Genomic DNA, 26,514 nt, shown 5'->3' with positions numbered 1-26,514 from the left:
TATGTGACCCAAATCCAAGTCTCAGCGAAATCGAAATGTGTCTCTAATCACGGGTACATTGATTGTGACGTGGTCTGAGATGCATTTCCACGACGTTAAAAATTCCTTTAAAAAAAAAATAAGAATGAGATGAGCCTCGCCGAATAAAAATACAAATTGCGGGGCCCTCAGTAAATACTTATTTTAAATTACTTAGAATTCAGGAGGGTCGTTTAGCGAATTTCACGGCCTTCCCAAAATAATAACACGATAGTCTCTTTAGGTGCGTGTTTAATAATCTACTTTCTTAAACTCGGGTGTGCATTTCATGCGACCCAAATCCAAATCCTAAAACATTGAATAAAAATATGTTCCGGATCGTGGGTGCATTTCATGTGACGCGGTCCGAAGACATGTTTTAAGCGATGTTCACATTCCTTAATAATAATAATTATGAAAGCGGTAAAAAGTTAAAATTTGCACATAAGTTCATATTTGTATAAAATCAGATAATCAAGCCGAATATAACAGTTGAGCGACCGTGCTAGAACCACGGAACTCGGGAATGCCTAACACCTTCCCCCGAGTTAACAGAATTCCTTATCCGGATTTCTGGTACGCAGACTGTAATATGGAGTCATTCATTTCCTCGATTCGGGATTAAAATTGGTGACTTGGGACACCCTAAATCTCCCAAGTGGCGACTCTGAAATAAATAAACCAATCCCGCTTCGATTGTCCTTTAATTGGAAAAAACTCCCTTGCGCCCTCGCGGGTGCGTAAAAAGGAGGTGTGACAGTATTTTGGGAGTTTTGGCATTCTGAACTTCTTTGGAATGGGTTTCGGCGCCGCTTCCTCTGGGAACGACCTTTGTATGAACTTCTTCGAATCCACACCTTTCAGGACCGGGGGTGCACCCGGAATTTGGTCGACCCTGGAGTTGTAGGTCTCGACCTTCTGGTCATTGGCCTCTATCATTTTCTCGCCCAATTCGATCCTTCTGGTGAGGTCCTCGAGCATTTTTACGATGGCGGGATCAACTATCGACCCGTTATTGCTCGATCTCTCCAGTACCTGTTCGGCTGGGGGAGATGTCCCCAGTGCTATCATGCCGGGAGTTTTCTGGTGACTTTGTAGCTGAGCAATAGCTAGCTGTTGTGCCTGCAACATTTCAAAAATAACATGAAGGCTAACCTCACGATCTTCCCTGGTCGGGGTTTTCTAAACTTCTTGTGGATCTCCCTGACGCATGCTCCTGTTGGTATGCGAGCTTATATCGATGCGTTGGGCGTCGCGTGAGACCACGTCCACAGGGATTGGTTCTGGCGCATTCCCAGGGTATTGTGGTGGCACACCAACACCTGGAACATCCACACCGTTCTCTCCGTGGTCCTCGAGATTGTTGTTTTTGCCTCCATTCACTGAGTTAAACATTTTGACCTGAAATCGAAGATCTTGGACAAGAAAAAGCGTGAAAGATAACTTGCGTTGTATGACGAAACCAGCAAGAAAATAATCACTATTATTTTTAGCCCCACGGTGGGCGCCAAACTGTTTACCGTAAAAATGGTAATAACAATTAAATTTGTTTATGGGGCTCTAAAAATATGTGATCTATTTTTATGCTAGTTTGTTAAGCAGTTGATGCTATGTGTGTGAGACTTGGAAACGAAATGAGAGTTAATGATAGGGGAATAACCGAACCGTTGGGGTCAATAATCGAGGCCTCGAGCTTGCTGATTCGGGGCCTCGAGGTTGATTCCGGAGCTCGGCAGGGAGCTATCGAGGATGGTCGAAGTAAGACTAATAGTTATAACAAAATCAATGAAGGCTCTTTATGGCCAATGACAAGCAATGAATGAAGAACAATAATGAAGAAAATAAATGAGAGCAATAATATCAAAGAATAAGTTAGAGAGCAAAGAGAATGTTTATATTTCGTGTGGAGCAACTGAAGCAACAACAACTCTACAAAATGATAAAGATCCCCTTTATATAGGAGGGGAATCCCAACATAGTACAAAATACATTAATGATAAAGAAACGGAGATGGGACAGCTAGAAGACATCCTGATTAAGGGCTAGGGTAGACCTGTCAGTCCTAGCCACGTGCCTTGGGAACTCCCCGTTTCTACCATGGCCGCGGTCAACGTTGTCCCAAGGTCGAGCGTCGACGAACCTCGAGGGAGGAAACTCGACCATAACCTTGTAGCCTCGAGACTTCGATATGGTCTTCTGAGGTGCCTCGATGACGAGAAATTGAACCCTCCAATTTCACCGTATACATATATACAGTGTAATATTTTGGCGAATGGGGATTCGGGTGAACACCCTTCCGCCCCAGGCCATAATCTTTGTATGTCCTTGCGGGTTCCTATCCATGCAACTGGAATCAATGCCCTAGCAGAATAAAACTTATCTCAAAGCTTTTTTAGAAAAGGACAAAAGAAACAAGATTAAAGATACGAGTGACTCCAACACAATCGTAGGACAATTCTCTTCAAATAATAACAAGATCAAATAAATCGGCACAATGTAATGCACTCTAGACCCTAATAAGTTACTTTGATTTGAACAGTCCGATACAAGCACCCCTCAAAGGTAATTATAAAAATAGCAAATAAATTAACCTTGGTAAAAATGTAAGTAACTGTCGTGATGGTAAAACATCAAATTAGGCTAAAGAGGTTACGTTTTAGCCCCTTCAATACGATTCAAGTTCAGATGGCATAAAAATAGACTAGTTACTTATAAATGTAAGCACAATTAATATCATTACAGGTGAACCATAGAAAACATGGTCAAAAGTGAATTACAAGCTGAATCAATTTACAAATTGAGCAAGTTTCTCTTACGGATGGTGATTTTTGTGTTTTTCGTTGGAAAAATGATACTGTATAGCCGCTGTAAAAATAATAGCCGAAAAAATGTATAAAATTTGTATATATTTTGTATATATATACATTCTGTATATTATATACAAAAAGTATACATTTTTCGGCTACCAAATGTAAATAATTTTTGGCGCGGACTAAAAGAGATAATACCCCTTTTTCGTTTAGCTAAATGCGAGTAAAAACAAACACGCAAGCGCCAATAACACTAGCTAGGAACTAAAGTGATATGTTGAAGATCCCTCAAACTATTTTATTACGTATCTGATAGTCTAAGTTAGTCTAATAGAAACATTACTTTAAAGTTTGAAAAAATTAAAAGAATATGTGCTCCTCATGACAAAACAATAAAATAAAAAAGTTAGATGTTTTAAAATTATTGGTAAAATTATGTCAAATATTTTAAAATATTTCAAAGGAAGAAATACGTTGTAGTTTTGCATAGATTGGACTGATATATTATACTTTTTCTCCTTTCTCCCTTTTCTTTTTCTTCTTCTTCCAATAATTTATGAGCATACATGATACAACTAATAGTAAAAATTAATAGAGTATCGGGCGTAAAAAATTAACAAATTAATATTTGTCATTAAAGTTGAGTAAGTAATGTTCCATCGAGCTTATATTGTCTATCTTTAATAATTTGAATTAGCTTGGTTGAAGAAAATTGAAAAATACCGTTGATAATTTTTGTTTGAACTTGAAAAAAAACCATGTTGAAATAGACAAAGTGGATCCATTGATTTTTAAAAGTATAAGTTAAATCTAACCATTAAAAATTATTGAAATTGATATTTAGAAGGTTTATCAAATTTGAAGTCATTTGACGTTGATTTGGAACAATTTTGAAGCAAAACATGATGGTGAATTTTTTGCATAGCAATTATGGCTATGGTCAAAATTTGTAACCAATTATGATGATTTGCCTGGATTTCTGAAAATCAATTATGACGATACTTAGACTTACAGCTTGTTTGGAGGGTTGTTATCCATTGTATTGTATCGTATGTTACGTTAAATACGATGTTTGTTTTAATTGTTACTTAAATTTTATTGTATCGTATCGTTAAATCCGTCAACGAAATATGCCACTTTATGTAACGACCGATTTGATATAGTCGCATAGTTACCTTGTCTTTTTCTCTCAATCTCACCCTTCATTATTATCAAATAATTTTATTTTATCATTTACTATACCTTTTTATATAATAATTTTACCTTGTATTGTAACTTTTCTTTATAATATTGCAAGTTCATTCTTCATATTACTGGTGTGTGATATCATAAAACGACGGCAAACGACACAATCTACCCAAATATTGTATTTATCAACGATACCGTACAATACAATACAATACAATACGATACATTATGAAACAATACGTAACAACGATCCAAACAAGCTGTTAGTGACCAATGCTTATAATTATCCCCGCTTTGGCTACGTTTTTGACTCAAGCTTTCAGTAGTTATAGTTAACAAACTATAAACATTATATGGACATTGGACGACAACCCATACTATGATCACTTATTTCCCAAATCAATTCTGCTACTTTTGGACGACCTATGTATACATCTCTCTCATCTATTTTGCTATTCTTGATTGCCTTACGGGGTTGCAAAAAGTAGGAATGAGATTTTATCCTATAGGAGGAACCAAACTACGAAAAATAAAATCTTTACTGCAGCTGGAGGCAATTCGAGCACTGGATAAGAGAATTGATATGCCGAATATATGAATCCCTCTATTAATCAAGATGAACATATATGTATGTACATGCAAGTACGGAGTACCTATCGGCAGAAACGAATCAATTTAGATAGCATGTCATGTTACAGTAAATCACCTGAACAGATTTATTTCTACCCAAAAATCCACACTATTCTTAGATGCCACTGCATAATTTTTACCCTGAAAATATAGGGCAATATTGCTACAGATGCACAACTCATATTAATGACAGCATTCTTACTGCCACTGCATCAGTTCTCCAATTCAATCAAATAAAGCTTAAAAGAAGGAATAAAGGCAAAAGCAGTGAAAGAATGATACCTCTCGCCCCTTGCATCACAAAAGTGCATGAGCGTCAAATGTAGGAGAAAGATGAAACCACTAATATGTGGAGAAAAATGTGGAAATCACTACGCTGTCAATGCATCATGTACTTGGCAATACAATGATTTATCACTTTATAATATCATCTGTTCTTGATCCTGGTTGATCTAGGAAATTCTTGCAAAATGAAATCCAACCAGAATCAAACAACAACTCACCTCTGGAATTGAACACAAGTAGAATAACAACATTGTAAACCAAAAAAATTAATCAGTGGTCTCCATAAAAAACTTATAATTTTGTTATCTTTAATAGGTAAAAAAGTTAATTTCTCATCCTTCATTGAACATTATCTGAAAGTACCCATTCTTTTACGATTGGAAAATTCAGATAATTGATTACAACAATTCCTTATTAAAAAAAAAAAAAGAAATTGATTTCAACAATCACAATTCTGAGATGCCAAGACCACTTGGATTTGATGTGGAAACCCGACAAGTGAATACACCTGCCTGGAGCATTAAGCAAATATTATGGCCAAAATAAAAGGAACACGAACCAGTTCATTAAAACATCAAACCAGAGTTTTGTCATACCTAGTAAACTATGATTTTCACTTTGAAATGCAACAAACAATTGCCGATATGCATCAAGGAGCTAAATGCCATCTTCTGTCCATAAAATAACTGATGACTAAGGGTCTTGCTTTGACCTGCATTGAGAGGGATCATGTCCAGGTGAACATCAAAATAAAGAACCATAAAAAAAATTGTGAGCATGAAAGATGGGGGAAAATAAATCCTTACTGCAGTGGGATTTTCTTCTCAGTCAGCAAGCTCCCGGAAACGTATGATATTGTTGATAAAGCTCCTCTCGCGACGATAGCTGAAGATTAAGATAGATAAGACTCACAAACACACACGTCATGCTTTTTAGAATACAATTTAGTTATAGGACTTCCAAATTATAGCAGTTAAGTTTTGATGTTCTGTCTTTGAGCCTAGTCTCCTACAATTCTAGTCCACAGAGCGCATTGGACAACAAAAATGTTAGCTCTGCAAAGGTCATCTTCATAAGCTCCCTACAAACTTACATGATAAAGGCTTCTAGCATGAAACTGGTGGTTCCCACTAAGAAGTGACAGCTAAATGTTTTCCAGAAGTCATCCCGATCCAGAAATATCTTTTCTGAAATTAGAGTGGCTACTCCAGAAAGAAGCAGAAACGTCCAACCAGAGGGCAGGCAGCTACCGAAGGAAAATGAGGATGAACCCTGAGAAAAAAATCCAAAGAATAGTAAAGCATCAGGAAAATTATTGGTTTTGATGATATAAAGCAAAATAATTTCACAAGCTTAGCAAATACCTGGAAATAGTTCCTGATGAATACTGCTGAGTAAGCGATCCTTAAAGCCATATCTTTCAACAAGTCAAGGAACTAGCGGCTAAAATTTTTAGATATCCTCAAGGACAACTGGGTTCACACAGTACCAAAGATCTAGAGAACCACTCATACACTTCCAACTCTGGACACAGATGACTACAAGTGCTTGTTGCCTTTCATATTTAGCAGATAGCCGTTTCAGTTTTAGCAGCCAGCAACAACAATAATGTTATAGATGCTTGCGCGCTACTACTGCTGTAACTTTGCTACTAAATGCAAAAACTCAATAGCAATCACCAGTGAAACACTTACCTTCTTATGCAATATGGCTTCCAGGCTATCACCACCAAAGTGAAAACCAAGCTCTATTTGGCTAGTTCTTCTACAGTTCTACGTATTACAAGTGTTCCTGAAAATAGTTCTTTTATCTGAAAATGATAGATTATGAATTTGCAACGTGAAAGATGCTGATAAATGAAATATGCAACCCTATGATGTATGGTACATGATATTCACCATCCCCAACAACCTAATCAGAACACACCACCAAATTGTAAGGCCTTGCCTTATTTCTGAACCAAGATCTGTAGTGCGAACACTGATCATCAATTTCCTTTTTTTAAATAAAGAAGCAAACACTGTCGAAATATTAGGAAAAGAAGAAATCTAATACTTTAATGTATCATGAAAAGATACTCAAAGAATTTGCTAAAATCAACCCAATTGCACCAGCTGAACGTATAAGAGAAACATTCAACACCAGGTAAATCAATGAGAACACAAGCAAGGAATCATTTGAGCGCTTGAGTTGAATCTCATCTGCGACCGCATGCAAAAATGCTTCAGATGTTCCTGCACCAAAGACAAAGAAAAACTTGACAATTTCATAATAGTATCTGTAGACCTTAAGGCTGGTAAAGCTAAAGAAAACTTTAGTTGGTCAGGGTAAATTCAACATATCATCTTCACAAGGTGAAAGCAAATACAGACAAATCAGATGTACAATCTTTTGAGCACATCATTGCAATTAATATTGCAGGTTGCAAAACGAGAAGAGAACACACTTGATTGTAGATCTCAGCTACTTGAAACAGAATATATAAGCTTTCCATCAGTTATATAAAAAGCAATAAGCCTTCTTATCAGAAAAATGTAAAAGGAGTAAACGGATTCATAAATGATCAACAACAACAACAACAACAACAACCCAGTGTAAATCCCACAAGTGGGGTCTGGGGAGGGTAATATGTACGCAGACCTTACCTCTACCCCGAGGGGCAGAGAGGTTGTTTCCAGGAGACCCTCGGCTCAAAGAGGCGACAAGAGACACTATATTAGTACTATCAATAGACTCATAATAAAACAACATAAAATAACATAAAATTCATAACATAACATAAATACCATAAAAACAAAGTAACAGCAATATAAGAGATATAGGAAATACGAGAATATGTAAGGAAATACCATAAATGATCAAATTATTAAAATCAAAGTTGTATGAAAAAATGCGCTAAAACCTCCAACAATAATTCATAAAGGCAGTGGGGGTAACGACGTTGCATTAGCATAGTACATAGCTGCAATACATCACTACAAGGATTTCTAGGTAGTTTCTGGAACGTCAAGGATTTATAATCCACGAATTAAAAAGATTAGGGATATTGGGATCTTTCGTTTCTGATCATGCAGGTATTTGCTGCATTTTAATTGGAACGTCCTGGCTATCCTCCATGAGCAAGAAGACAGTGCCCTGTCCTCAAAGGGACAAAAGCACAAAAGATGGCATATTCCAAAAGAAACTTGCCAATAGTTTCATCCCTACCGAAAAAGTCGAATAAAAGTCACCAATTTCAAAAGCATGCTTCAAGGTTGTATCACTTCAACAATACTGAACAACAAAAACGACTGGTGGATAAACTTGGCCCGACTCCAGTTAAGAGCTTCAGTTCTGCTTTGCCAAAATTTATCAGAAAGCTCAAGAACTGCATCACTCGCAGAAATTTCAAACATGAAAAGTCCTCTTATCTAAGAAACTTTGGCCGTGGAGGCTGCAGCAGCAAAGTTAATTACAAAATCAAACACAGTAACTGATTAAAATAGAAGCCAAAGTTGGGAAATGCAATCTTCAGTTCTTCACAACCTTTTTTCCCATATATAAACAGCTGTCTCCACATCATTATTTACTAAAAGTGACGTTTCAGCGGACCTGATTAATTATCATCATAAACTGCTGCTTGCTTCATAAAATGATCCTCAACAACTACTACAATTACACCTCGGTCCCAAATAAGTTTGGATCGGTTATATGAATTACATTTACCACGTTACTCTATTTAAACTCATATCATGCCAACTTCAAAAGGTAATCCCGTTGCTAAAAGTAGTTTGTTTGCAAAGTTTTGACATTCTCTGCCCTTATTTACTGAGAGTTATAGATTGATTAGGTGCCAAGTATCACATTTGAGCGTATGCAGTGTTATCAAAGGCGAAAAGCGCAAAAACACTCTATGGCCCATCGGGGCTTTAAGCGCAAAGCGCAAATAAAGCGTGGGCTTTAACGAAAGAAGGCGCAATTGGAGAAAAAGTAAAAATATGTATATGCAGTCCAAGACCAATAATTATAAGCATGAATAACAAATAAATGGACAAAAATTGAAAACAAATTACGATAAAGTGAAATATCAATTGTTTAGTGTCGCATTTTCAGGATTACACTCATTGACAAGGTGCCTTAGAGTCTTGATGCGACACTGAAGCGCCCGCAAAGCGAGGCGAAGCGCTCAACATGTTTTCAGCCTTGCTTTAGGGCTTAAGCGCGCCGTATGGAAGTAAATCAGTTCCAATTCATGTGTTGTGGCCCGGTTATAAATACAGAGGAACCACAGAAGCACCAATAGATATGAGCTGCCGAAACTTGAAATCAACAGAGTTAAGAAAAACCCAAGCCCCCATAATATTTCATGATCAAAAGTGTTTCGTTTCAAGTCACAACATCAGGATATGGGAGGACGAACTAGAAAACCTATAGTAAATCATCAAGGTAACTAATTAAATTAAATCTTAAGCACCAAAAATAATTAATGAAGAGGAAGATAGAAATAGGAATAGTTCTGGACCTTCCAAAAATAATTGACAGTTGTTGAGGGGGTCCCTCAACTTTCAGTATTACAGAAAGGTTTCAGCATGGAATTTCTTTTGCGCTCACTTGGCCTTATTCACATAAAACATGGAGAGAAGGTCCTTTGAGTCTAGATCATGGTCACTAGCCCCCATCGGGTCGTAGTGAAATTATCTCATGATAATACAAATGAATCATACAAAAACAAAGGAAAACCTACTCAAACTGTCAGTGTTCCCTTTTCTGTCTGAAGTCTTGAATAGAATTTTTCTCATGGATCACTCTAGACAAGGATGACACGGTTTATTATCTTATTTAATCGGTATTCCTATCAATTTGTTTCATTAACTCTAATTGGTTTTAGTTATTATATGAGAAATCACTGTTAGAAACGATAACTGCATAAGATTTTCATGGAAGTCATTATTTTCTAATTAATTATTCAATAATCGCTTAGTTCAGATTATAATCGATTTCTATTATGAAAACCAAGCACGCCCTTACCATTCATAGCCAAAAGAATCACATAGAGGCAATAGTATCGTAGAGCTGTTGAAGCTTCTCCGTCACTCCACTTGCGACCATACAACAATCTGATGAGAGAGTAGGAATAGCTAGGGCCAAAGGCCATGACCACCAAACCTACAAGACAAGCAGTTTTGGAAATGAAGATAAGCTATTTGGAGTCTAATTCGTTTTGAAAAACCTAAGAACCAAAAAGAAATAAAAGTTTACCAAGTTTTTCCATGTAATAAGTACAAGCAGCAAGTGAGACATATCGTGTGTCAATTTATTGTTCGAGCATATTTATCAAAAAGAAAAGAATTAGTTTGAAGCATATGGTAATGATGCTGATAAACCAAGCAAAATGCCTAAGCAAGAGCAAGTCTAGAGAACATATTCTGGAAGCTTCCTATTTCAATGGCAGTCAAAAGCAGTCTACTACATATTTTAGAGTCTTAGTTAAGTCATAACATCCCAAATGCTGAGTGATGTACATCGGCCTCTATCTTTTGAGGCTTTCAACTGTTCTTTTTCTCTTAGGTAGACTGTGAATTTGTCACCACAATAGTTGTGTGCCCAAAAGTAGATGTTTTAATTCAGGTTCTTTTTAGTTTCAAGATTCAGCAGTCCATTCCACTCACGAGAAAGGTCCCTTCTGCAATAAAGATTCGCAACGCAGATGATTGAGTTTCGAAAACTAAAGAGTAGCAGAGAGAGCTTTTTTTGGGCTAATGCAGAAAGAGTTTTTTGTTTCAAATTATCATAATGGCACCAACAAGGTGCTAATTTAACTTTACAAAAGATTTCATCTTTAGCGATCCCAAAAAAAATTCATAAAAGTGTCTAAGCAACCTAAATTTTTCTGTTTGCATAAAAAAAATGCTTAAATAACAATGCTTTACTCTGTATAGCTTGTCCTTCAAACACCTCGTATTTCTCTTTCCAGATAACCCATATGATGCAAGGAGAAACGTCCCACATTTTTCTGCCACATTATACAGGATGGTATAAAGAGTAATTAACAATGACAGAGAGGATCCTTACACTTATTTCGAAGCAGCACTCATATTCGAAAGACTAGGTTGAATTTCTGTAAGAAAATACATCGCTACCTATGCATGTGAATCTGACATACCGTATAAGTTGTGAGAAGGTCAATGACTAGCACCCAGAATGTTTAACAGTAGAATGATTTTCAAAAAAGCATGACATCATTTGTACGCTGATGTCGATAATTTGTATAACTGGATATGAGAATTTTTGTCAATGTTCGCTAAGATAACAGGTCTGGAAAAATTAAGACGGCGCCCATTTTTTACTCATTTAGTAACAAGCTTCTAAATTCATGAGCCAGGAAGATAAGTAAAGGTAGGAAACCACGAGTCCAGCTCTATAGCAACAATGATTTTCAAAACAGATGCAATAGATAAACAAAAAAATAAGTAAAAAAAAGGGCAGCCAGGTGCACTAAGCTCCCGCTTTGCGCGGGGTTCGGCAAAGGGTCGGACCACAAGAGTCTATTGTACAAATTTAATAAGTAAATAAATAAACAAATAAATTAGAGCAAGTTATGAAAGATGTCATAGTTACCTATTAGTAAAACAAGTTTCAAAGCCTCAGATAAACTTTTTCCCAGTTTCTTTTGCTTCTGTGTGTGTTCACTTGTCAAATTAGTGAAACAGCTGGGGCATCAGCAAATTGCCACTTCCAATTGAATGAAAAGAAGAAAGACTGTCAGCATTAAGTTAAAAATTTTGTTTATAGCTTTGTGGTGGCTAAAAACACCAATAATGCAATATCAGAGCTAAGGTTAAGTAAAAGCTAGCAAGTTCGGAGAAGACTGTAAGTCATGGCTGAAATATAGCCGTTCATTGTGTTTTGGTGCACTAAACCAGAATTCTTGGAGAATACATCACCAATTTCTGTCATCAAGTCAAAGAAGCTTCTTAAGGAAACCAAAATGGCCTACAACTTGAGATCCTGGAAGAGGTTAAGTCTGACAAGTGCACAGTACACATTCATGCTATAAGATAACCGGGTTCATTGAAGTAATGAACCAAGCAAAATTCTGTTAAAGAAACAAATACATCAAGTAGCATCAGGAAAAAAAAAGGCAAAAGCAATAGTCATGTTGGTTGTTAAGGTTAAACAAAAAGATAAGCTCATTTATCTATTTCATAGCTTCTGCGCAAAAACCTGAAAAGTCAAACCAGAAATATAAGACATGCCAACAACTAGTAAAAACCAGTATAACCTTTGGTTCAAAAGTATTTCTTAATAGGCGTGGCATCACTTGAGGAAACACCATTCTCTCTGTGTCTTGTCTTTCAATAAGGCATGAAAAACTTCCATAGGAGCCAGTCAATAAATCATGTTAAGAACATGATCTGTAAGGGCGAAAAGAGGTAGGTAGAAGGATGATTATTTGTCATTTCCTTGTTTGGTAAGTAAAAATGGGTCATCTAACCTCCCAAATCTAGACTGAAAAGGACGAATTCTTATATCTTTTACGTCCCTTATAGTTGTGTGTCACGATATATGAACAATAATCCAACTAAGGAACTAACTTCATGAATTTCTCTCTTCTTGCCCTTCCCCTCCCCCTTGTGAAAGCAAATTGGCATTACTCACCACGATAACAACTAAGCAAGATTTAGAAGAACATACAAACTGAAAAATAAAAAAAAATTAGGTGTGAGACCTATAACTAAGAAGAGTCCTATAAGAGGAAGGCGAGATAAACCTGATGCAGACCTTGCAAATGTAGCATATGAACTTTCTTCAAATGGGAGAAACACCAGCCTAACCACTAAGCTTCCTGAAATATCAATTATATGTATCTGGTAAAAAGTATGACCTGTTTAAGCAATATGCTGCTTTGTTAAGAAATCATACCTAGTTTGTCTACAAGCCCATATACTGCTTGGTTATATGGTGTGTCCAACCACACAAGAACCATCTTTTCTCCTTCTTGAAGAAGCAACTTTCGGAAAGATTGAAAGGTAAACAACATACACATTTTTGAAAGCTGCTCATCAATGCCTCCATTTCCTACACTAGAAAGGTATCGACTGTCAAATAAATTAAATTCCAATCACAAGAAGAAAAGAACTGTCAACATAAGAGAAGAGGCAGAGCGATATTGCGAACAAAGTTGAAAAATTGATATAGCCAAACCAAAGGTAGGCCTACATTCATTCCTTTGTATTTCTTGTAGCCAAGTGCCCAGCCACCCCCACTTCCAAAAGAAGGAAAAAGCTCCATTCTCATAAAAGGTTGACTTGTTTTCTTTAGGACCACTCCCTCTCTCCCATATTATATATATATATATATATATATATATAGATAGATAGATGTTTTTGTGTTTTGTCTGTAAATCTGCTATAAGCATCAGCTTGTGCCTTACTTTACATATCACTTATCAAAGAACATATGAAACGTATAGCATGCATGTGAAACAACAGAGGAGGAGTAAACATTAGAATTCTTACCCGAAAGGAAAGAGATCAGAACTGCTATACATGTGAAAAAGAAGAAAGTAGCCCCAGTAGCCAAAGAACACACACGCTCCAAATGCGACTTGCGACAAGGCAAATACAATTGCTTTCTCCTGAAAGTAAGAAATCCTAATCTCAATTTTTGTATATTGCTTTCTCCGGAAGGTTTGAAATTGTAATTTTCAATGTTTGTCACCACAACTAAACTGAATTAAGTTCTGGCGTCCCTGCAAGTAAACAACTCATGCAAGGACATGGAACAGTTATGCGCACAGTTTTATGAAAAATCATCAGATTAAATAAGACAAGGGACTACAGAAGATGATACTCATTCATCCACCAGAAATGGTGGACCAGAATACTTCTATATCAATTATCAAGTTTAAGGTCGACACTATTCAGTCAGGCAGCAAAATACATGCCCGCAGATGTACCAATCAAAGGAATCATGTCTTTCAAATTTCAATTATCAAAGGAAGAATGCATAAAATAAGGCATGAGGGGGGTACATTACTGAAAGCCACCAAATATTTACTGTACTGGAAGCTCCTTCTTGTGATTGAAATTAACAGAAGCATCAAGGAGATGCAATTAAGTACAAAAGTAGGGTCCTTTTCTAACAAAGTCCATCAGAGATTTACATCACTTACATGTTTAAGATTACACCAAAAACTAGATTTACTAAACATTAGTCTTCAAACTATGTAGACGTGTGGAGACTCCTTCAAAATATTGTTCCTGCACACTTGCAACGGTCAAATTGGTGTTTCATCAAAGTCACTTTTTAGGACTAAACTTCATAAATTAACGCAATATAATTACTATTCATAATATAATTCAATCCTCAAGAGGTATATTATGCCATTGAGCAACAATTCCAACTTTGCATAAATAATTTAAGGCAGTAATTCTTGTTATAAATGAACACGATTGACTAACAGTAAACTCACTTAAACTGTAAGTAAAGATAAAATTTAAATCTGAAAACTACAAAAGATAAATAATGAAGATGATCAATAGTTGTTTACCATGCCAGGTAGCTTTTCAATGAGCATGTAGGTAGCTATACAACGTGAAAGGGTAGCTGCACTTTCAACTATCAGACGCAACTTGAGGAGAAGCAAATTCTGAGATAAGATGTAAAAGGGTTCGGCTAGTAGCTCCAATATACATGCAAAACCTGCTCGATGGAAATAAAATTTCCAATAAAAATGAAGAAGTCAGACGAGAATTTTTCCAGAAAATTCACAAAATCAACTTCAGGGACAGTCCGATACATGATACATTCAAGTCTTGAACATCCAACCAGATGTAAGTAGGTAAAAAAATGGTTCTAAGCAGGTCCGGATTATGTTAAACTCACATTGAAGTCAAAGACATACAGCACATGAATAACAATTTTAGAAGGGCATACATACAAACCCTCACAAGTAACAGTTCAAAAGCCGAAAACAGAAGCAATCATGGAAACATAATTCTTTTTTTTGTTTTTTGATAAGTAACCATGGAAAGTTTAGTTTTCCTAGCTCACATTGATAACCAGCTCGTACAATAGGCACACAGCACAATTCTTTAAAAGACTGTATATCAAAGTTTAAGCTCACCATTTATCCATATAGCCTGTGCATATTGACTAGAATAACTTAGTTCTTGCCACCATAAAACAAAAAGGCATCCTGCAAATGTGACAATTATTCCCAAAGGGAGGGCCATTCATGCTACTTTCAACAGTTTTGCTGCATTTTCTCTCAGTGATCCGCCACTGCAATTTAAAGACAGTTACTTCCTTAAACTTCAAAAGCAGATCCAATATGTATATTTATTTATTTATTTCTAATGGAAGTCTTAAAGAAGAAACAGAAAGCCAGAAACAAAAGATAAAAGAACCTTCATGTACTCATCTTGCCGGAACTACACAATGTCGAACCAGATAGACTACACCCTCTATTTGCTTAACATAGGGGTCTGTTAGCTAATTGAAGTTTATATTAGGAGTGCCATCTAAACGGTCAAACATCTGAAATTTGGTTTCCTAAAATGTCGTATCCTCTTGCCATGTCTCACATATTTATTCTGAGAATTCAAAACCTTAGCCACCTATTAGCTCTTGTCATTGTCAAAGACCTCTAGAAAGTTCATGCTTATCCACAATGTCACAACTAATGGAAGTCCTTCTCCAGAAAGGACTTTTACATTGTTTATGTCGATGCTGAGAAAAAGCAACAGGAAAATGTAAAACCAAGTGGATGATTTTACAGGCTTTTTGAGCTCTTTGCAACTTAAATGGAAATCTTTGGTAATATACCTACCTGGTGCTTGTATAGTACAAATAAAGTAATGATTTTTTAAAGAAGTTATAATCTGGAGATTAGTTTCACCCCCATTACAATTGGTAAATAACAAGCATAATTAGGTAATGTGGATCACATAAAATAGATTTTCAAAATCTCACAGCAAAAGTCTAAAAGAACATTTTATTGACTGTGACCATCACAGCTTGACACAAAATATATGCTTACTACACGAGATGAGTACTGAAATCTTTAATTTCAATATAAAGAGAGAAAGAGTTGCAACAGGCTTCTATTGATTTGATAATTTTATTTATTGGAACTAAAAGAAATTCTGAAATGAAATACAAAGAACAGAACTAAAAGAAGCATAAAGAAAACATCCAATAGTACCAATAAATGTCGGCCCTCATGCATGCTCGCCTGAAGCCCTCTCGACTAAGAAAAAGCACACAAGTAATGAACAAGTGAAATTGTACAGCATACAACTGCATGATGCACAAAGAAGTGTTAGACATTTCATGTACATAAAACCAAGAAGTCAGGTTGAAAAGTACAATAAAACATATGAGTTAACTGATAACAATAAAACATATGAGTTAACTGATAACATGTTGAACTCACATCACCACAAACATCAAACAAAATTATGGTGAATCGATATGGTCCATATCAACATAGATGCTGTATTGTCCAGTTCACAACCAATCAGCCACAAAAGTTTATACAAGAAAAAGAGAAGAAAACAACTTAGAGCTTACAGCAAGAACAAGTGAGAGAATTCTTCTCATTATTTAATCCACCTAATTTAGTTGACTTCTCCCTATTCTCGTATTTCCATCATTCCATGGAGAGGCTGTAATCTTTTGTGATTCAAATTAAATCAACCTAGTAGCGCCAATACCTAAATAAAGTTACTAAGGAACCTCTCCAGAAAACTATTACATACTAACCTCTCCAGAAAACTATTACATACTTCAACTACTATTTCAGAATATACCCGAAATACTAACTCTAATAGAATGACCAATTCATACTTTCTTTTGTTCAAGTTTGATCACCTGTTCGGGCTCACAAACTTCTATTCAATATAATATAATATGAAATACCAAGAAACGAATAACAATTTCCCTTTTCTAACTTTTACCTATAGTAATCTTTCCAAATGTTGTATTCTCAACCCAAGAAGAGAACAAAGTAAGAAGAAACAACTCCAAACCAACTTATTAACAAAATTGCACCTACAAATACATTGACATATACATGAAACAACAAAAACAACAAAGCTTCAATCCCTAACTAGTTGGTGTCGCTGATAAGAATCTTCAAATATTCATATTTTTAAAAGGTGATGTCGGGGCCAGCTTGAGGGCACCTGAACTATTCCATTTGGTACCTGCAATCTCCCACCACCTATCAACACAGGTGCCAAGTAACTCCGCCTACCAAGTCTTAGGCAGAAGAGAAGAAATCACTTAGCAGTTTTTGTGTCCGCCAGATTTGAACTCTGGTCTCCAAGGACCAAGTTTCAAATTTACGTTTTTATATATAGTCATATACATAAAACAACAAAAACCACAAAGCTTCAATCACGAACTAGTTGGGCTCGCATATAAGAATCCTCCATATTCATTTTTTATGAAGGTGGTGTTGGGCTAGCTTGAGTACGCCTAGACTATTCCATTGGATGAGAATAAATCACATAGCATTTGTCATCTATCAAGGACCAAGGTGTGCCCACTTCATTGACCGCTATGCCACCCCTTGGATGTTGAATCCTCTAAATTAATGCTACTTTATATTTCCAGCAAAAAAAATTATTTTATTTGGGCTCATTCATTCCGATACTTGCTAAATTGTCTTTTAAATTTGCAAAACACCTTCTAATTGGATCACATACTCTACAAAAACAAAAGTACAAAAAAAAAACAAGGGTTAAAATAGAATAATACCGCATAGTCTTCTTCATTAAGGTGCCGAACGATCCAAGAGTTGAATATGAACGGTATTCCCCTTGATAAAAATTGAGTTGCTACAAATATGAACACATTACTGAACAAACAATGCTAAAAAAATATGAAAATTGAACAAATATAAGGTGAGAAGGAAAATTACTGGCCTAGCAAGTACTTGAATGTGTGAGATAAATTCACCGAGCGGTCTCCATTTTCAGTTGATTGAGAAGAAGATTTTGACATTGCCTTCTCTCTGTCGAAATATGCAATTTGGCTTGTTGAACGGCTCGATGTGAAATATATAGTGTGCAGTTGAACCGGTTTATTTGGAGGAATTCTAGCAAGAGCTTGTTTGGCTTACCTGAGTTAGAGTAACCGATAGGAATTAGGTGCTAAAAAGTACTTTTAAGTATTGGAGCTGATTTAAAAATTAAGCAGTTAAGTGTTTAGATAAAAGTGCTAAAATTATTAATAAGCAGCCGAAGAGTTTTGTTTTAAAAAAAAGTATTTTAGGGATATAATAGTAAATATTTTGGTCAAACTTAAAGTGCTTATAAACTTAAATTTGATAAGTTGGGGAGACCAACTTATGACTTTTAACTTATTTTTGGGTTATAAGCACTTAACTTATAAGCATTTTTAATTTTATTAAACATCGTAAATAAACCAAAAAGTACTTATAAGCCAGTTTGACCAGTAAACGTAGCTAAACAACCTCTTTTAACCTTGGAGAGATGGAGTCAGCCGCAATGCCCTTGGAGTCTTCCGATAGATGTTTAGTGTTGTTTGCGTCAATTTATATTAATTTACTACTAACAAATTAAGGTAAAAATGTTCATTTACTAAATGGAAAAAAAAATATGCATGTAACCTATTGAATTTGGCTTATAAAACTTACACGCACCTGGTGTTTACACCAAATCAATAGATATATAACATGTATTTTATATATGGACTTCAATCATTTAACCATAGTAAATTATATGCATTCTCATCTAATTAAATTAATTAACCATAGTGAGTTAATATAGTTTGGTATAAACACCCGATGTGGATAAGTATTTACCCCTTAAATACCCTCAATGTTACTTTGTGTTTTTGTATGTGTGTGTTTCTGATTTGTTTGGTCGTGAAATGGGGCGGGTTAATTATATGGAGCGCAGGTATTAGTGGGTTGGTCACGTATCAATAGAACAAAGCCCCACCTAGTCAACTGTTAGTGGCAGGGGCTAAGACAAAAAAACAACATTGAGGGCATTTACGATTCAATAGGTTAGGATCATTTTTAAGACAAAAAATAATAGGGAAGGATGGTATTTTTTAAGCCAAATTCAATATGTTAGGACCATTTTTGACCATTTGATGTTAAAATATGAGATTTATAAAGTATAAATACACCATAAGTTTTTATTGAGTTCTCTTTGGAGCTTCTACTTAACACCTTTCGGTTTTGTAAATAATAATATTAGTATTTTGAGTGTGGGCTGGCATTTTTAAAGCTTGAGTAATGAAGATAAAATGACTTATCTTCAAAGAACTCACTCGGATGAAGCTCATTCGGACCAATCGACACAGCATCATTCAGATGAGTAATGATATACTCCCTCCGTTTCAATTTATGTGAACCTATTTCATTTTTGGTCAGTGTCAAAAAGAATGACCCTTTCCTTATTTGAAAACAATTTACTTTTATGCAATGATTTATAGCCACACAAAATATATGTGCCTCATTTTACACCACAAGTTCAAAAGTCTTCTCTCTTTTCTTAAACTTCGTGCTCAGTCAAATGGGTTCACATAAATTGAAACGGAGGGAGTAATTGGAAGTGACATGTCTATTTTAATTGCAGCAACATTTAATGTCACGATTCAAAATTCACTAGTCATAATGGCACCTAATTCGACCCTTTAGGTCAGCCAATTAACAGTTAATACAATTCTAATAATAAAGGTGATCAACAAATAATATATCTGGATTCCATATAATATCTCAAAGATTAGTAGTACAAGTCGTGAGCTACTAAGGGTGGATTATTGTAAAACTTATATGAAACAAATATAATTTATGTTTGAAATATACATAAACAGAATTCAACTCTTAAACTACCCAAGGACAAGTGGTAGTCACACCCGGAAGACAGAACATCTTCAGAGTCAACTCCTGTCATCCATCACTGCTCCGTTCCAAGATTTGCACGCAAGGTGCAGAAGTGTAGTATGAGTACAACCGACCCCATGTACTCAATAAGTATCTTGACTAACCTCGGTGAAGTAGTGACGAGGCTTTCTAGTTAAAAGATTCTCACTGATATAACCTGTGCAGTAGACTAACAATAAAATAATACTAAAACATAACAGAAAAGAGTACAAGAAACAAATATGCGAAGCAGTAAATATTTACTAGAAGAAATCATGATTAATATTCCTTAATATTACGACCAATCCTTTCCTTAAAGCGATAACCAACAAACCACGGTAGTAAATTCATAACTTTCATAGTGTGAGAAATATATTCAAGATATCAAATCAATGATACGGCAACACCCTTCGTGCACTTATCTAATCCTCACCAAATATGCGTATAATAGTACCAACCAGGTGAAAGAAATGCCAATCAGTAATGACAAAGTGGGAAATACACAAGTAGCAATAACGATCAAGGCAGTACATGTGGACAACGACAATAGACTAGGTAGAAGGCATGGGAGTAATGACAGGAATTAGGAAAGAACAACATAAATTTCACGAATTAACATCATAGAAGGCGTAGATGTAGATATAACAAACAAGAGGTAAAGCATGTTCTTTATGAGCTAACAAATAGGAGGCATGAATAATTAACACGGTAGAAGGCTTATACGAAAGTGCAACAAATAAGAAATGATATTGTTGATACCCAATTTTTTTCTCATATATATATACTTTCAAATAGTGCATATGCATCATCATCATCTGATTTATAAGCATACATAAATATTTTTCATAATTTTTAAAGGCTTTAAACCAATTTATTCGTGCATTTTTATTATATATAAATATTCAGTAATTATCATTCAAATTATTTTTATGAAGATTTAATCATCTAAATTTATCATTTATACCCACATAATGTTTAAATATTTTTCAGTGCATTTTTATAATTACATTTGTATTTTTAAGGTTAAACTGTACATCTGTGCAATGATAACCCATATTAATGTATAATTACATTATTTATGCAGAAAATAACTTTTTATATTTTTATAATATTAAGTACTTACTTTTAATCATTTTAGTGTACAAATGATATTTTTTTTATTTATTAATTACTTTTATAATTATTTATTTATTAAAACGTTGGGTATTTAAAAACTAGCCTAATTCTAAACCCATTTTCGGACTTAACTACGTAAACCTTGGCCCAATAACCCCAACCCAATCCTAAACGACCCATCCCAGTCTAAAACCGACCCAACCCCTTCTCAAATCCCAGGCATTGATAAAAAATGATCAACGGCTCACAAACGCCTCCCCCTTTTCCTTATATCACTCAACCCCAAACCCTAACCCTATTCCCTCCAAACCGCCTCCTCTCTATTCTCTCCTCTCTGAAGAACCCTAACCCTCCGCCTCTCAAAAATCTCCTCTCCTAATCTCTCTTCTAATGGGATTTTCTTCCCATTCACTTACCATATCCATATTTTCCATTACTAGGTGATTCTCTATGGTATTACCTAGTACTTGCCTAAACATGGTAAGTACTCTCACTTTGATTCTGTCTGATTGACTTTCACCTCTTGAAGCTGGATGATATTGCGTCATCACATGTTTATTATCCACCGTGTGAGTCCGATTTGTTCATATTTTGCTGATTCGTATTTAACCCTAAAGGTAGGATTTATAGATTTTCTGTGATTCGAACCAAATTGGTTCAAGCCTTTGATTTTAATGTATTATCTCGTCTATATTCACCATATTATGTGTAAATTTATTTATTTCTACCGATTTTACTTTACTTACCCTAAATTGGGGTTTCAAATTCTTTTAAATCGAACTAAATCTGGTTCAATTCTTTGATTTTGAATAGTATTCCTGTCTATGTTCATCTTATTCTATGCAGCATGTGATTCTTTTGCCTTTTATTTCTGCCGATTTGTGTATTTTACCTAAAAATTCGGGTTTTAAATTTTTTCCTTCCTTACTGATTTTAAATGCTTTCCTTTCCAGTGTTTGACTAATTATTTCCATGTTTATGTGTTCAATTCCTACACTATATAAACCCCTCCCATGCCCTTTGAAACAGTTCGAAAATCATTAAGAAAAGTATATATCTCATATCAAGGATGGATCCTCTGAAATACATTTTCCAAAAACCAATGCCTACAGGGAAACTAGCAAAATGGCAGATATTGTTGAGTGAATTTGATATTGTCTATGTGACTCAGAAGGCGGTCAAGGGACATACATTAGCAGATAATCTTGCGGAAAATCTTGTAGGAGGAGAATACGAACCATTGAAATCATATTTTCCCTATGAAGTGGTATCATTTGTAGGAGAATATATCGCTGAAACCTACAACGGTTGGAGAATTTTCTTCGACGGGGCTGCAAATTTCAAAGGAGTGAGTATTGGAGCTATTTTGGTGTTAGAGACAGGTCAGTATTATCCGGTATCCGCAAAACTCAGATTTTTGTGCACCAACAATATGGCAAAATATGAGGCTTGCATCATGGGGCTCAATTTGGCCATTGAATAAATATCCAGGAATTGCTGGTAATTGATGATTCAGACCTTCCGGTACATCAGGTTCTAGGAGAGTGGGCTACCAAGAATACCAAAATATTTTCGTATCTGTATCACGTAGAAGAGTTGATGAGGAGGTTCGCGAAAATAAAATTCAAACATATCCCGAGAATCTAGAATGAATGCACTGGCTGCTTTGTCTTCCATGATATAACATCCAGACAAAAATTTCATCGACCCTATTCCAGTAAGAATCCATAATCAGCCAGCTTATTACACTCATGTTGAAGGAGAAACGGATGGATGGAAACCCGTGATTTCATGATGTCAAAGAATACTTGGCAAAAGGAGAATACCCAGAGCACGCAAATCATACTCATAAATGCACGCTCTGAAGATTATCCAATCATTTCTTCCACAGTGGAGGAATTCTGTACAGAAGGACTCCAAACCTAGGATTATTACGGTGTGTTGACGCCCCAGAAGCTTCCAAACTGCTCGAAGAGATACATGCCGGAACTTGCGGACCACACATGAATGATTTCGTTTTAGCCAAGAAGATATTGAGAGTGGGATACTTTTGGATGACTATGGAAACAGACTACATTAGGTATGTCCAAAAGTGTCACCGGTGTCAAGTACATGCATATATGATACGGGTACCACCAAATGAACTCAATGCCACAAGTGCACCTTGGCATTTTGCCGCTTGGGGAATAGATTTCATTGGTTCGATCGAGCCTGCCGCTTCGGACGAGCATAAGTTCATTTTAGTGGCCATAGATTACTTCACAAAATGGTTTGAGACCATATCTTACAAGGCTGTAACCAAGAAAGTCATCGCAGATTTTGTCAAGGATCATATTGTTTGCCGATTCGGGGTGCCAGAATCCATCATCACCGATAATGCCACCAACCTCAACAGTGACTTAATGAAAGCTATGTGTGAAACCTTCAAGATCAAGCACAAGAATTCCACAACATACAGACCTCAAATGAATGGAGCCGTGGAAGCCGCCAACAAGAACATCAAGAAGAGTTTAAGGAAAATGGTAGACAACCATAAGCAATGGCACGTGAAATTACCATTTGCCTTATTAGGGTATCGTATCACAATCCGCGCATCAACCGGAGCAACTCCCTACATGTTGGTGTACGGTACTGAAGCTGTCATTCCCACTGAAGTCAAAATTCCTTCTCTGAGAATTGTACAAGAAGCAAAACTCAGTAATGTAGAATGAATACAAATCCGTTCTGAACAATTAGCCCTTATTAACAGAAAAATAATGAATGTGGTATGCCATGGTCAACTTTATCAAAACATAATGTCTAGAGCATTTAACAAAAGGGTCAAACCCAGACAGTTCGCACTGGGACAGCTGGTGCTGAAGCGGATCTTCCCACATCAAGATGAGGCCAAAGGAAAATTCTCACTTGATTGGCAAGGCCTCTATATGGTCCGCAGGGTACTAATAGGGGGACCACTCATACTTGCAGAAATGGATGGAGAAATTTGGCCAAAGCTATCAATTTAGATGTAGTCAAAAGATACTATGTTTAGATTGTTTACATTCTTTATTTGATGTAACTGAACTACGCTTGAGCTGATTACCGTTTAAGAGGGAATACGTAGGCAGCCCTATGGGTTCGGTCACATCTTAATAAAATTTTCATTTTTCCCATGGTCAGAAACTGGGGCAGCATTTTGAGGAGGACCCTCAAAATTCCAGAGCAAGTCCAGCCAATTTCGTCATATGCAGAACGGTCAGAAAATCGCTTATTAAACTGGGGCAGAATTTTGAGGAGGATCCTCAAAATTCTAGTGCAAAGAAGTCGCAATGTCTCTAAAGTGTCGCAGTCATTGGTTCATTTAATTTACTTGATATCGTAAACTACTATGTTTTAAAATAACTATGTTTATCAAATACATGCATACTTTTCGAAAACTTTGTTTCTATGACAGCCAAATATTACCCAGGTTAACTCGAACAGGATCTCCAAAGCGAAGCAAAACAAAGCAAGCAGGCGAAGGCATGAACCAACCTTCCCTGTAAAACTCACGATTTTTCTTTGGATACAGGCACAATGAACATGACAGGAGTATTCACAAGTGTACACGCACCAAAGTCATTATCTTCATAATGACAAGACTGGCAAATGCAAATATGTCTCCAGATAAGAAAATACTCTGCTACTATTTATTATATGTTCACCGCATGAGACTAAGCCTTGTATCCTCTTTTGCATGAGGCTAAAATCTGCCTCCTTAACTGCATAAGGCTAAGCACTGCCTTACCTTACATCGAGGCTAAGCATTGTCTCCATTTGCATGAGGCTAAGCCCAGCCTCCTTAATTTGCATAAGGCTAAGTACTGCCTTCCATCACATGAGACTAAGCCTTGTCTCCTCTTCTTGCATGAGGCTAAGCACTACCTCCTTAAATTGCATAAGGCTAAGCACTATCTTCCATCGCATGAGACTAAGCCATGTCTTCTCTTCTTGCATGAGGCTACGCCCTGCCTCCTCAATTGCATAAGGCTAAGCATTGCCTTTCATTGCATGAGACTAAGCACTATCTCTCTTTCTTGCATGAGGCTAAGCATTGCCTCACCAACCGCAGAAGGCTAAGCTCTGCCTTTCTTTGCCTAATGCCGAATGCTACGTTACTTGAAATCTTGCACTATTTTGCCTTCCTGGGGCTAAGCTCTGTCTTGTTTCACTTATATGATCCATCATCATGTCTCTGCATTTCATGGGCTGAAATATCGCCATATTATCCAAATGCGTCATAGTCCGAAGACATCATCCTCATAGCCTGAAGACACCATGTCATGGCCTAAGGATCTCTCAATACTACACATCATTATTCAAAGGCGTCATGGTTCAGAGTCACCATTCTCATGGCCCGAGAACATTATTTCATGGCCTGCAAATCCCTTATCACATGATTCATGGCCCGGGACGTCATGGTCTAAGGACATCATCCTCACCGTCCGAAGATAATCTTCATTGTCCAAAGGGAATTTGCATCATGTTTAAGTTCTCAATAATCCATATATATATTTGCATGCATCGTGTTTTAAGTTTTGCAGGTAACTCAGGAAGTAACCATTCTTCAAACAGGAGCAATCTTCGCTCCAGTTTCCATTCATAACATTCGCACTCTGCAAATGTTTTAAACATAATTGACCATCATCAATTCTCGTTTCTTACTCTATGGCTATTCAGATACTTTCTCTATAACACATTCATTACATTTTCGATTCACATTCAAAACTCTGCACCCGATACTATCCTTCCCAAAAGAACCCTTTCCGAAAAACACGACCATTCTATAATAATTCCATCGGTTTCATTCACCGTTGGGTCCAACACTATACATGGTCTGATTTCTGTAAAACCAGGGATATGTATGCAACTCAGAAACCGGAGTTCGGCCTCTATATTTAAAATCACCCCATTCTGTCAAAATTTGTCATCATTTCTTTACCCAATAATTCTTTCATCATTCCCAGGTAAGAAGGGCAGCTGTTGGTACCCAATTGTATATTCGTATTTTGGTAGAATAAATCATTGTTGATACCCCATTTTCCCCTTATATTTCTAAAAACATATATACACTTTCAAAATAGTGCATATGCATCATCATTTGATTTATAAGCATACATAAATATTTTTCATAATTTTTAAAGGCTTTAAACCAATTTATTCTTGCATTTTTATTATATATAAATATCCCAGTAATTATCATTCAAATTATTTTTATGAAGATTTAATCATCTAAATTTATCATTTATACCCACATAATGTTTAAATATTTTTCAGTGCATTTTTATAATTACATTTGTATTTTAAGGCTAAATTGTATATTTTTGCAATGATAGCCCATATTAATGCATAATTATATTATTTATACAAAAAAATGACTTTTTTATATTTTTATAATGTTGAGTAATTACTATTAATCATTTTTGTAACGACCTGACTGGTCGTTTTGAGAAATTGCATCCGGTTTGGCAGTGTAACATCTTGAACAACTTCATATTATATGTATCAACTTGCGTGCATGGTTGAATTCAGTTATCAGATGATTCAGAGTCGAAATGGAAG

General features: G+C 36.0%; 1 protein-coding gene and 1 long non-coding RNA gene across 2 annotated transcripts; both read right to left on the bottom strand.

Moving 5' to 3' along the window:
• Nucleotides 1-5,188: 5,188 nt before the first annotated feature.
• Nucleotides 5,189-17,958, bottom strand: LOC107788843 (uncharacterized). The gene is given in 16 exon segments (XM_075233042.1): nt 5,189-5,443; nt 5,528-5,643; nt 5,738-5,816; nt 6,025-6,203; nt 6,296-6,348; nt 7,010-7,165; nt 9,939-10,076; nt 11,529-11,600; nt 12,682-12,756; nt 12,834-12,994; nt 13,430-13,548; nt 14,464-14,615; nt 15,040-15,197; nt 16,120-16,214; nt 17,679-17,758; nt 17,846-17,958. Coding segments are annotated over 14 exon segments (1,578 nt in total). The 5' UTR covers nt 17,925-17,958; the 3' UTR covers nt 5,189-5,443; nt 5,528-5,643; nt 5,738-5,755.
• On the bottom strand, nt 6,350-6,962 carry LOC142170727 (uncharacterized). The gene is made up of 3 exons (XR_012700153.1): nt 6,830-6,962; nt 6,626-6,722; nt 6,350-6,486 (listed from the first exon to the last, which is right to left on the bottom strand). It is a non-coding gene; the product is annotated as an uncharacterized LOC142170727 (long non-coding RNA).
• Nucleotides 17,959-26,514: the final 8,556 nt, after the last annotated feature.

Source organism: Nicotiana tabacum, chromosome 16 (assembly GCF_000715075.1).
Source record: "Nicotiana tabacum cultivar K326 chromosome 16, ASM71507v2, whole genome shotgun sequence".
Taxonomy (NCBI): Eukaryota; Viridiplantae; Streptophyta; class Magnoliopsida; order Solanales; family Solanaceae; genus Nicotiana; species Nicotiana tabacum.
Note: the sequence above shows the minus strand (reverse complement) of the source record. Positions and strands in the feature narration are given on the sequence as shown.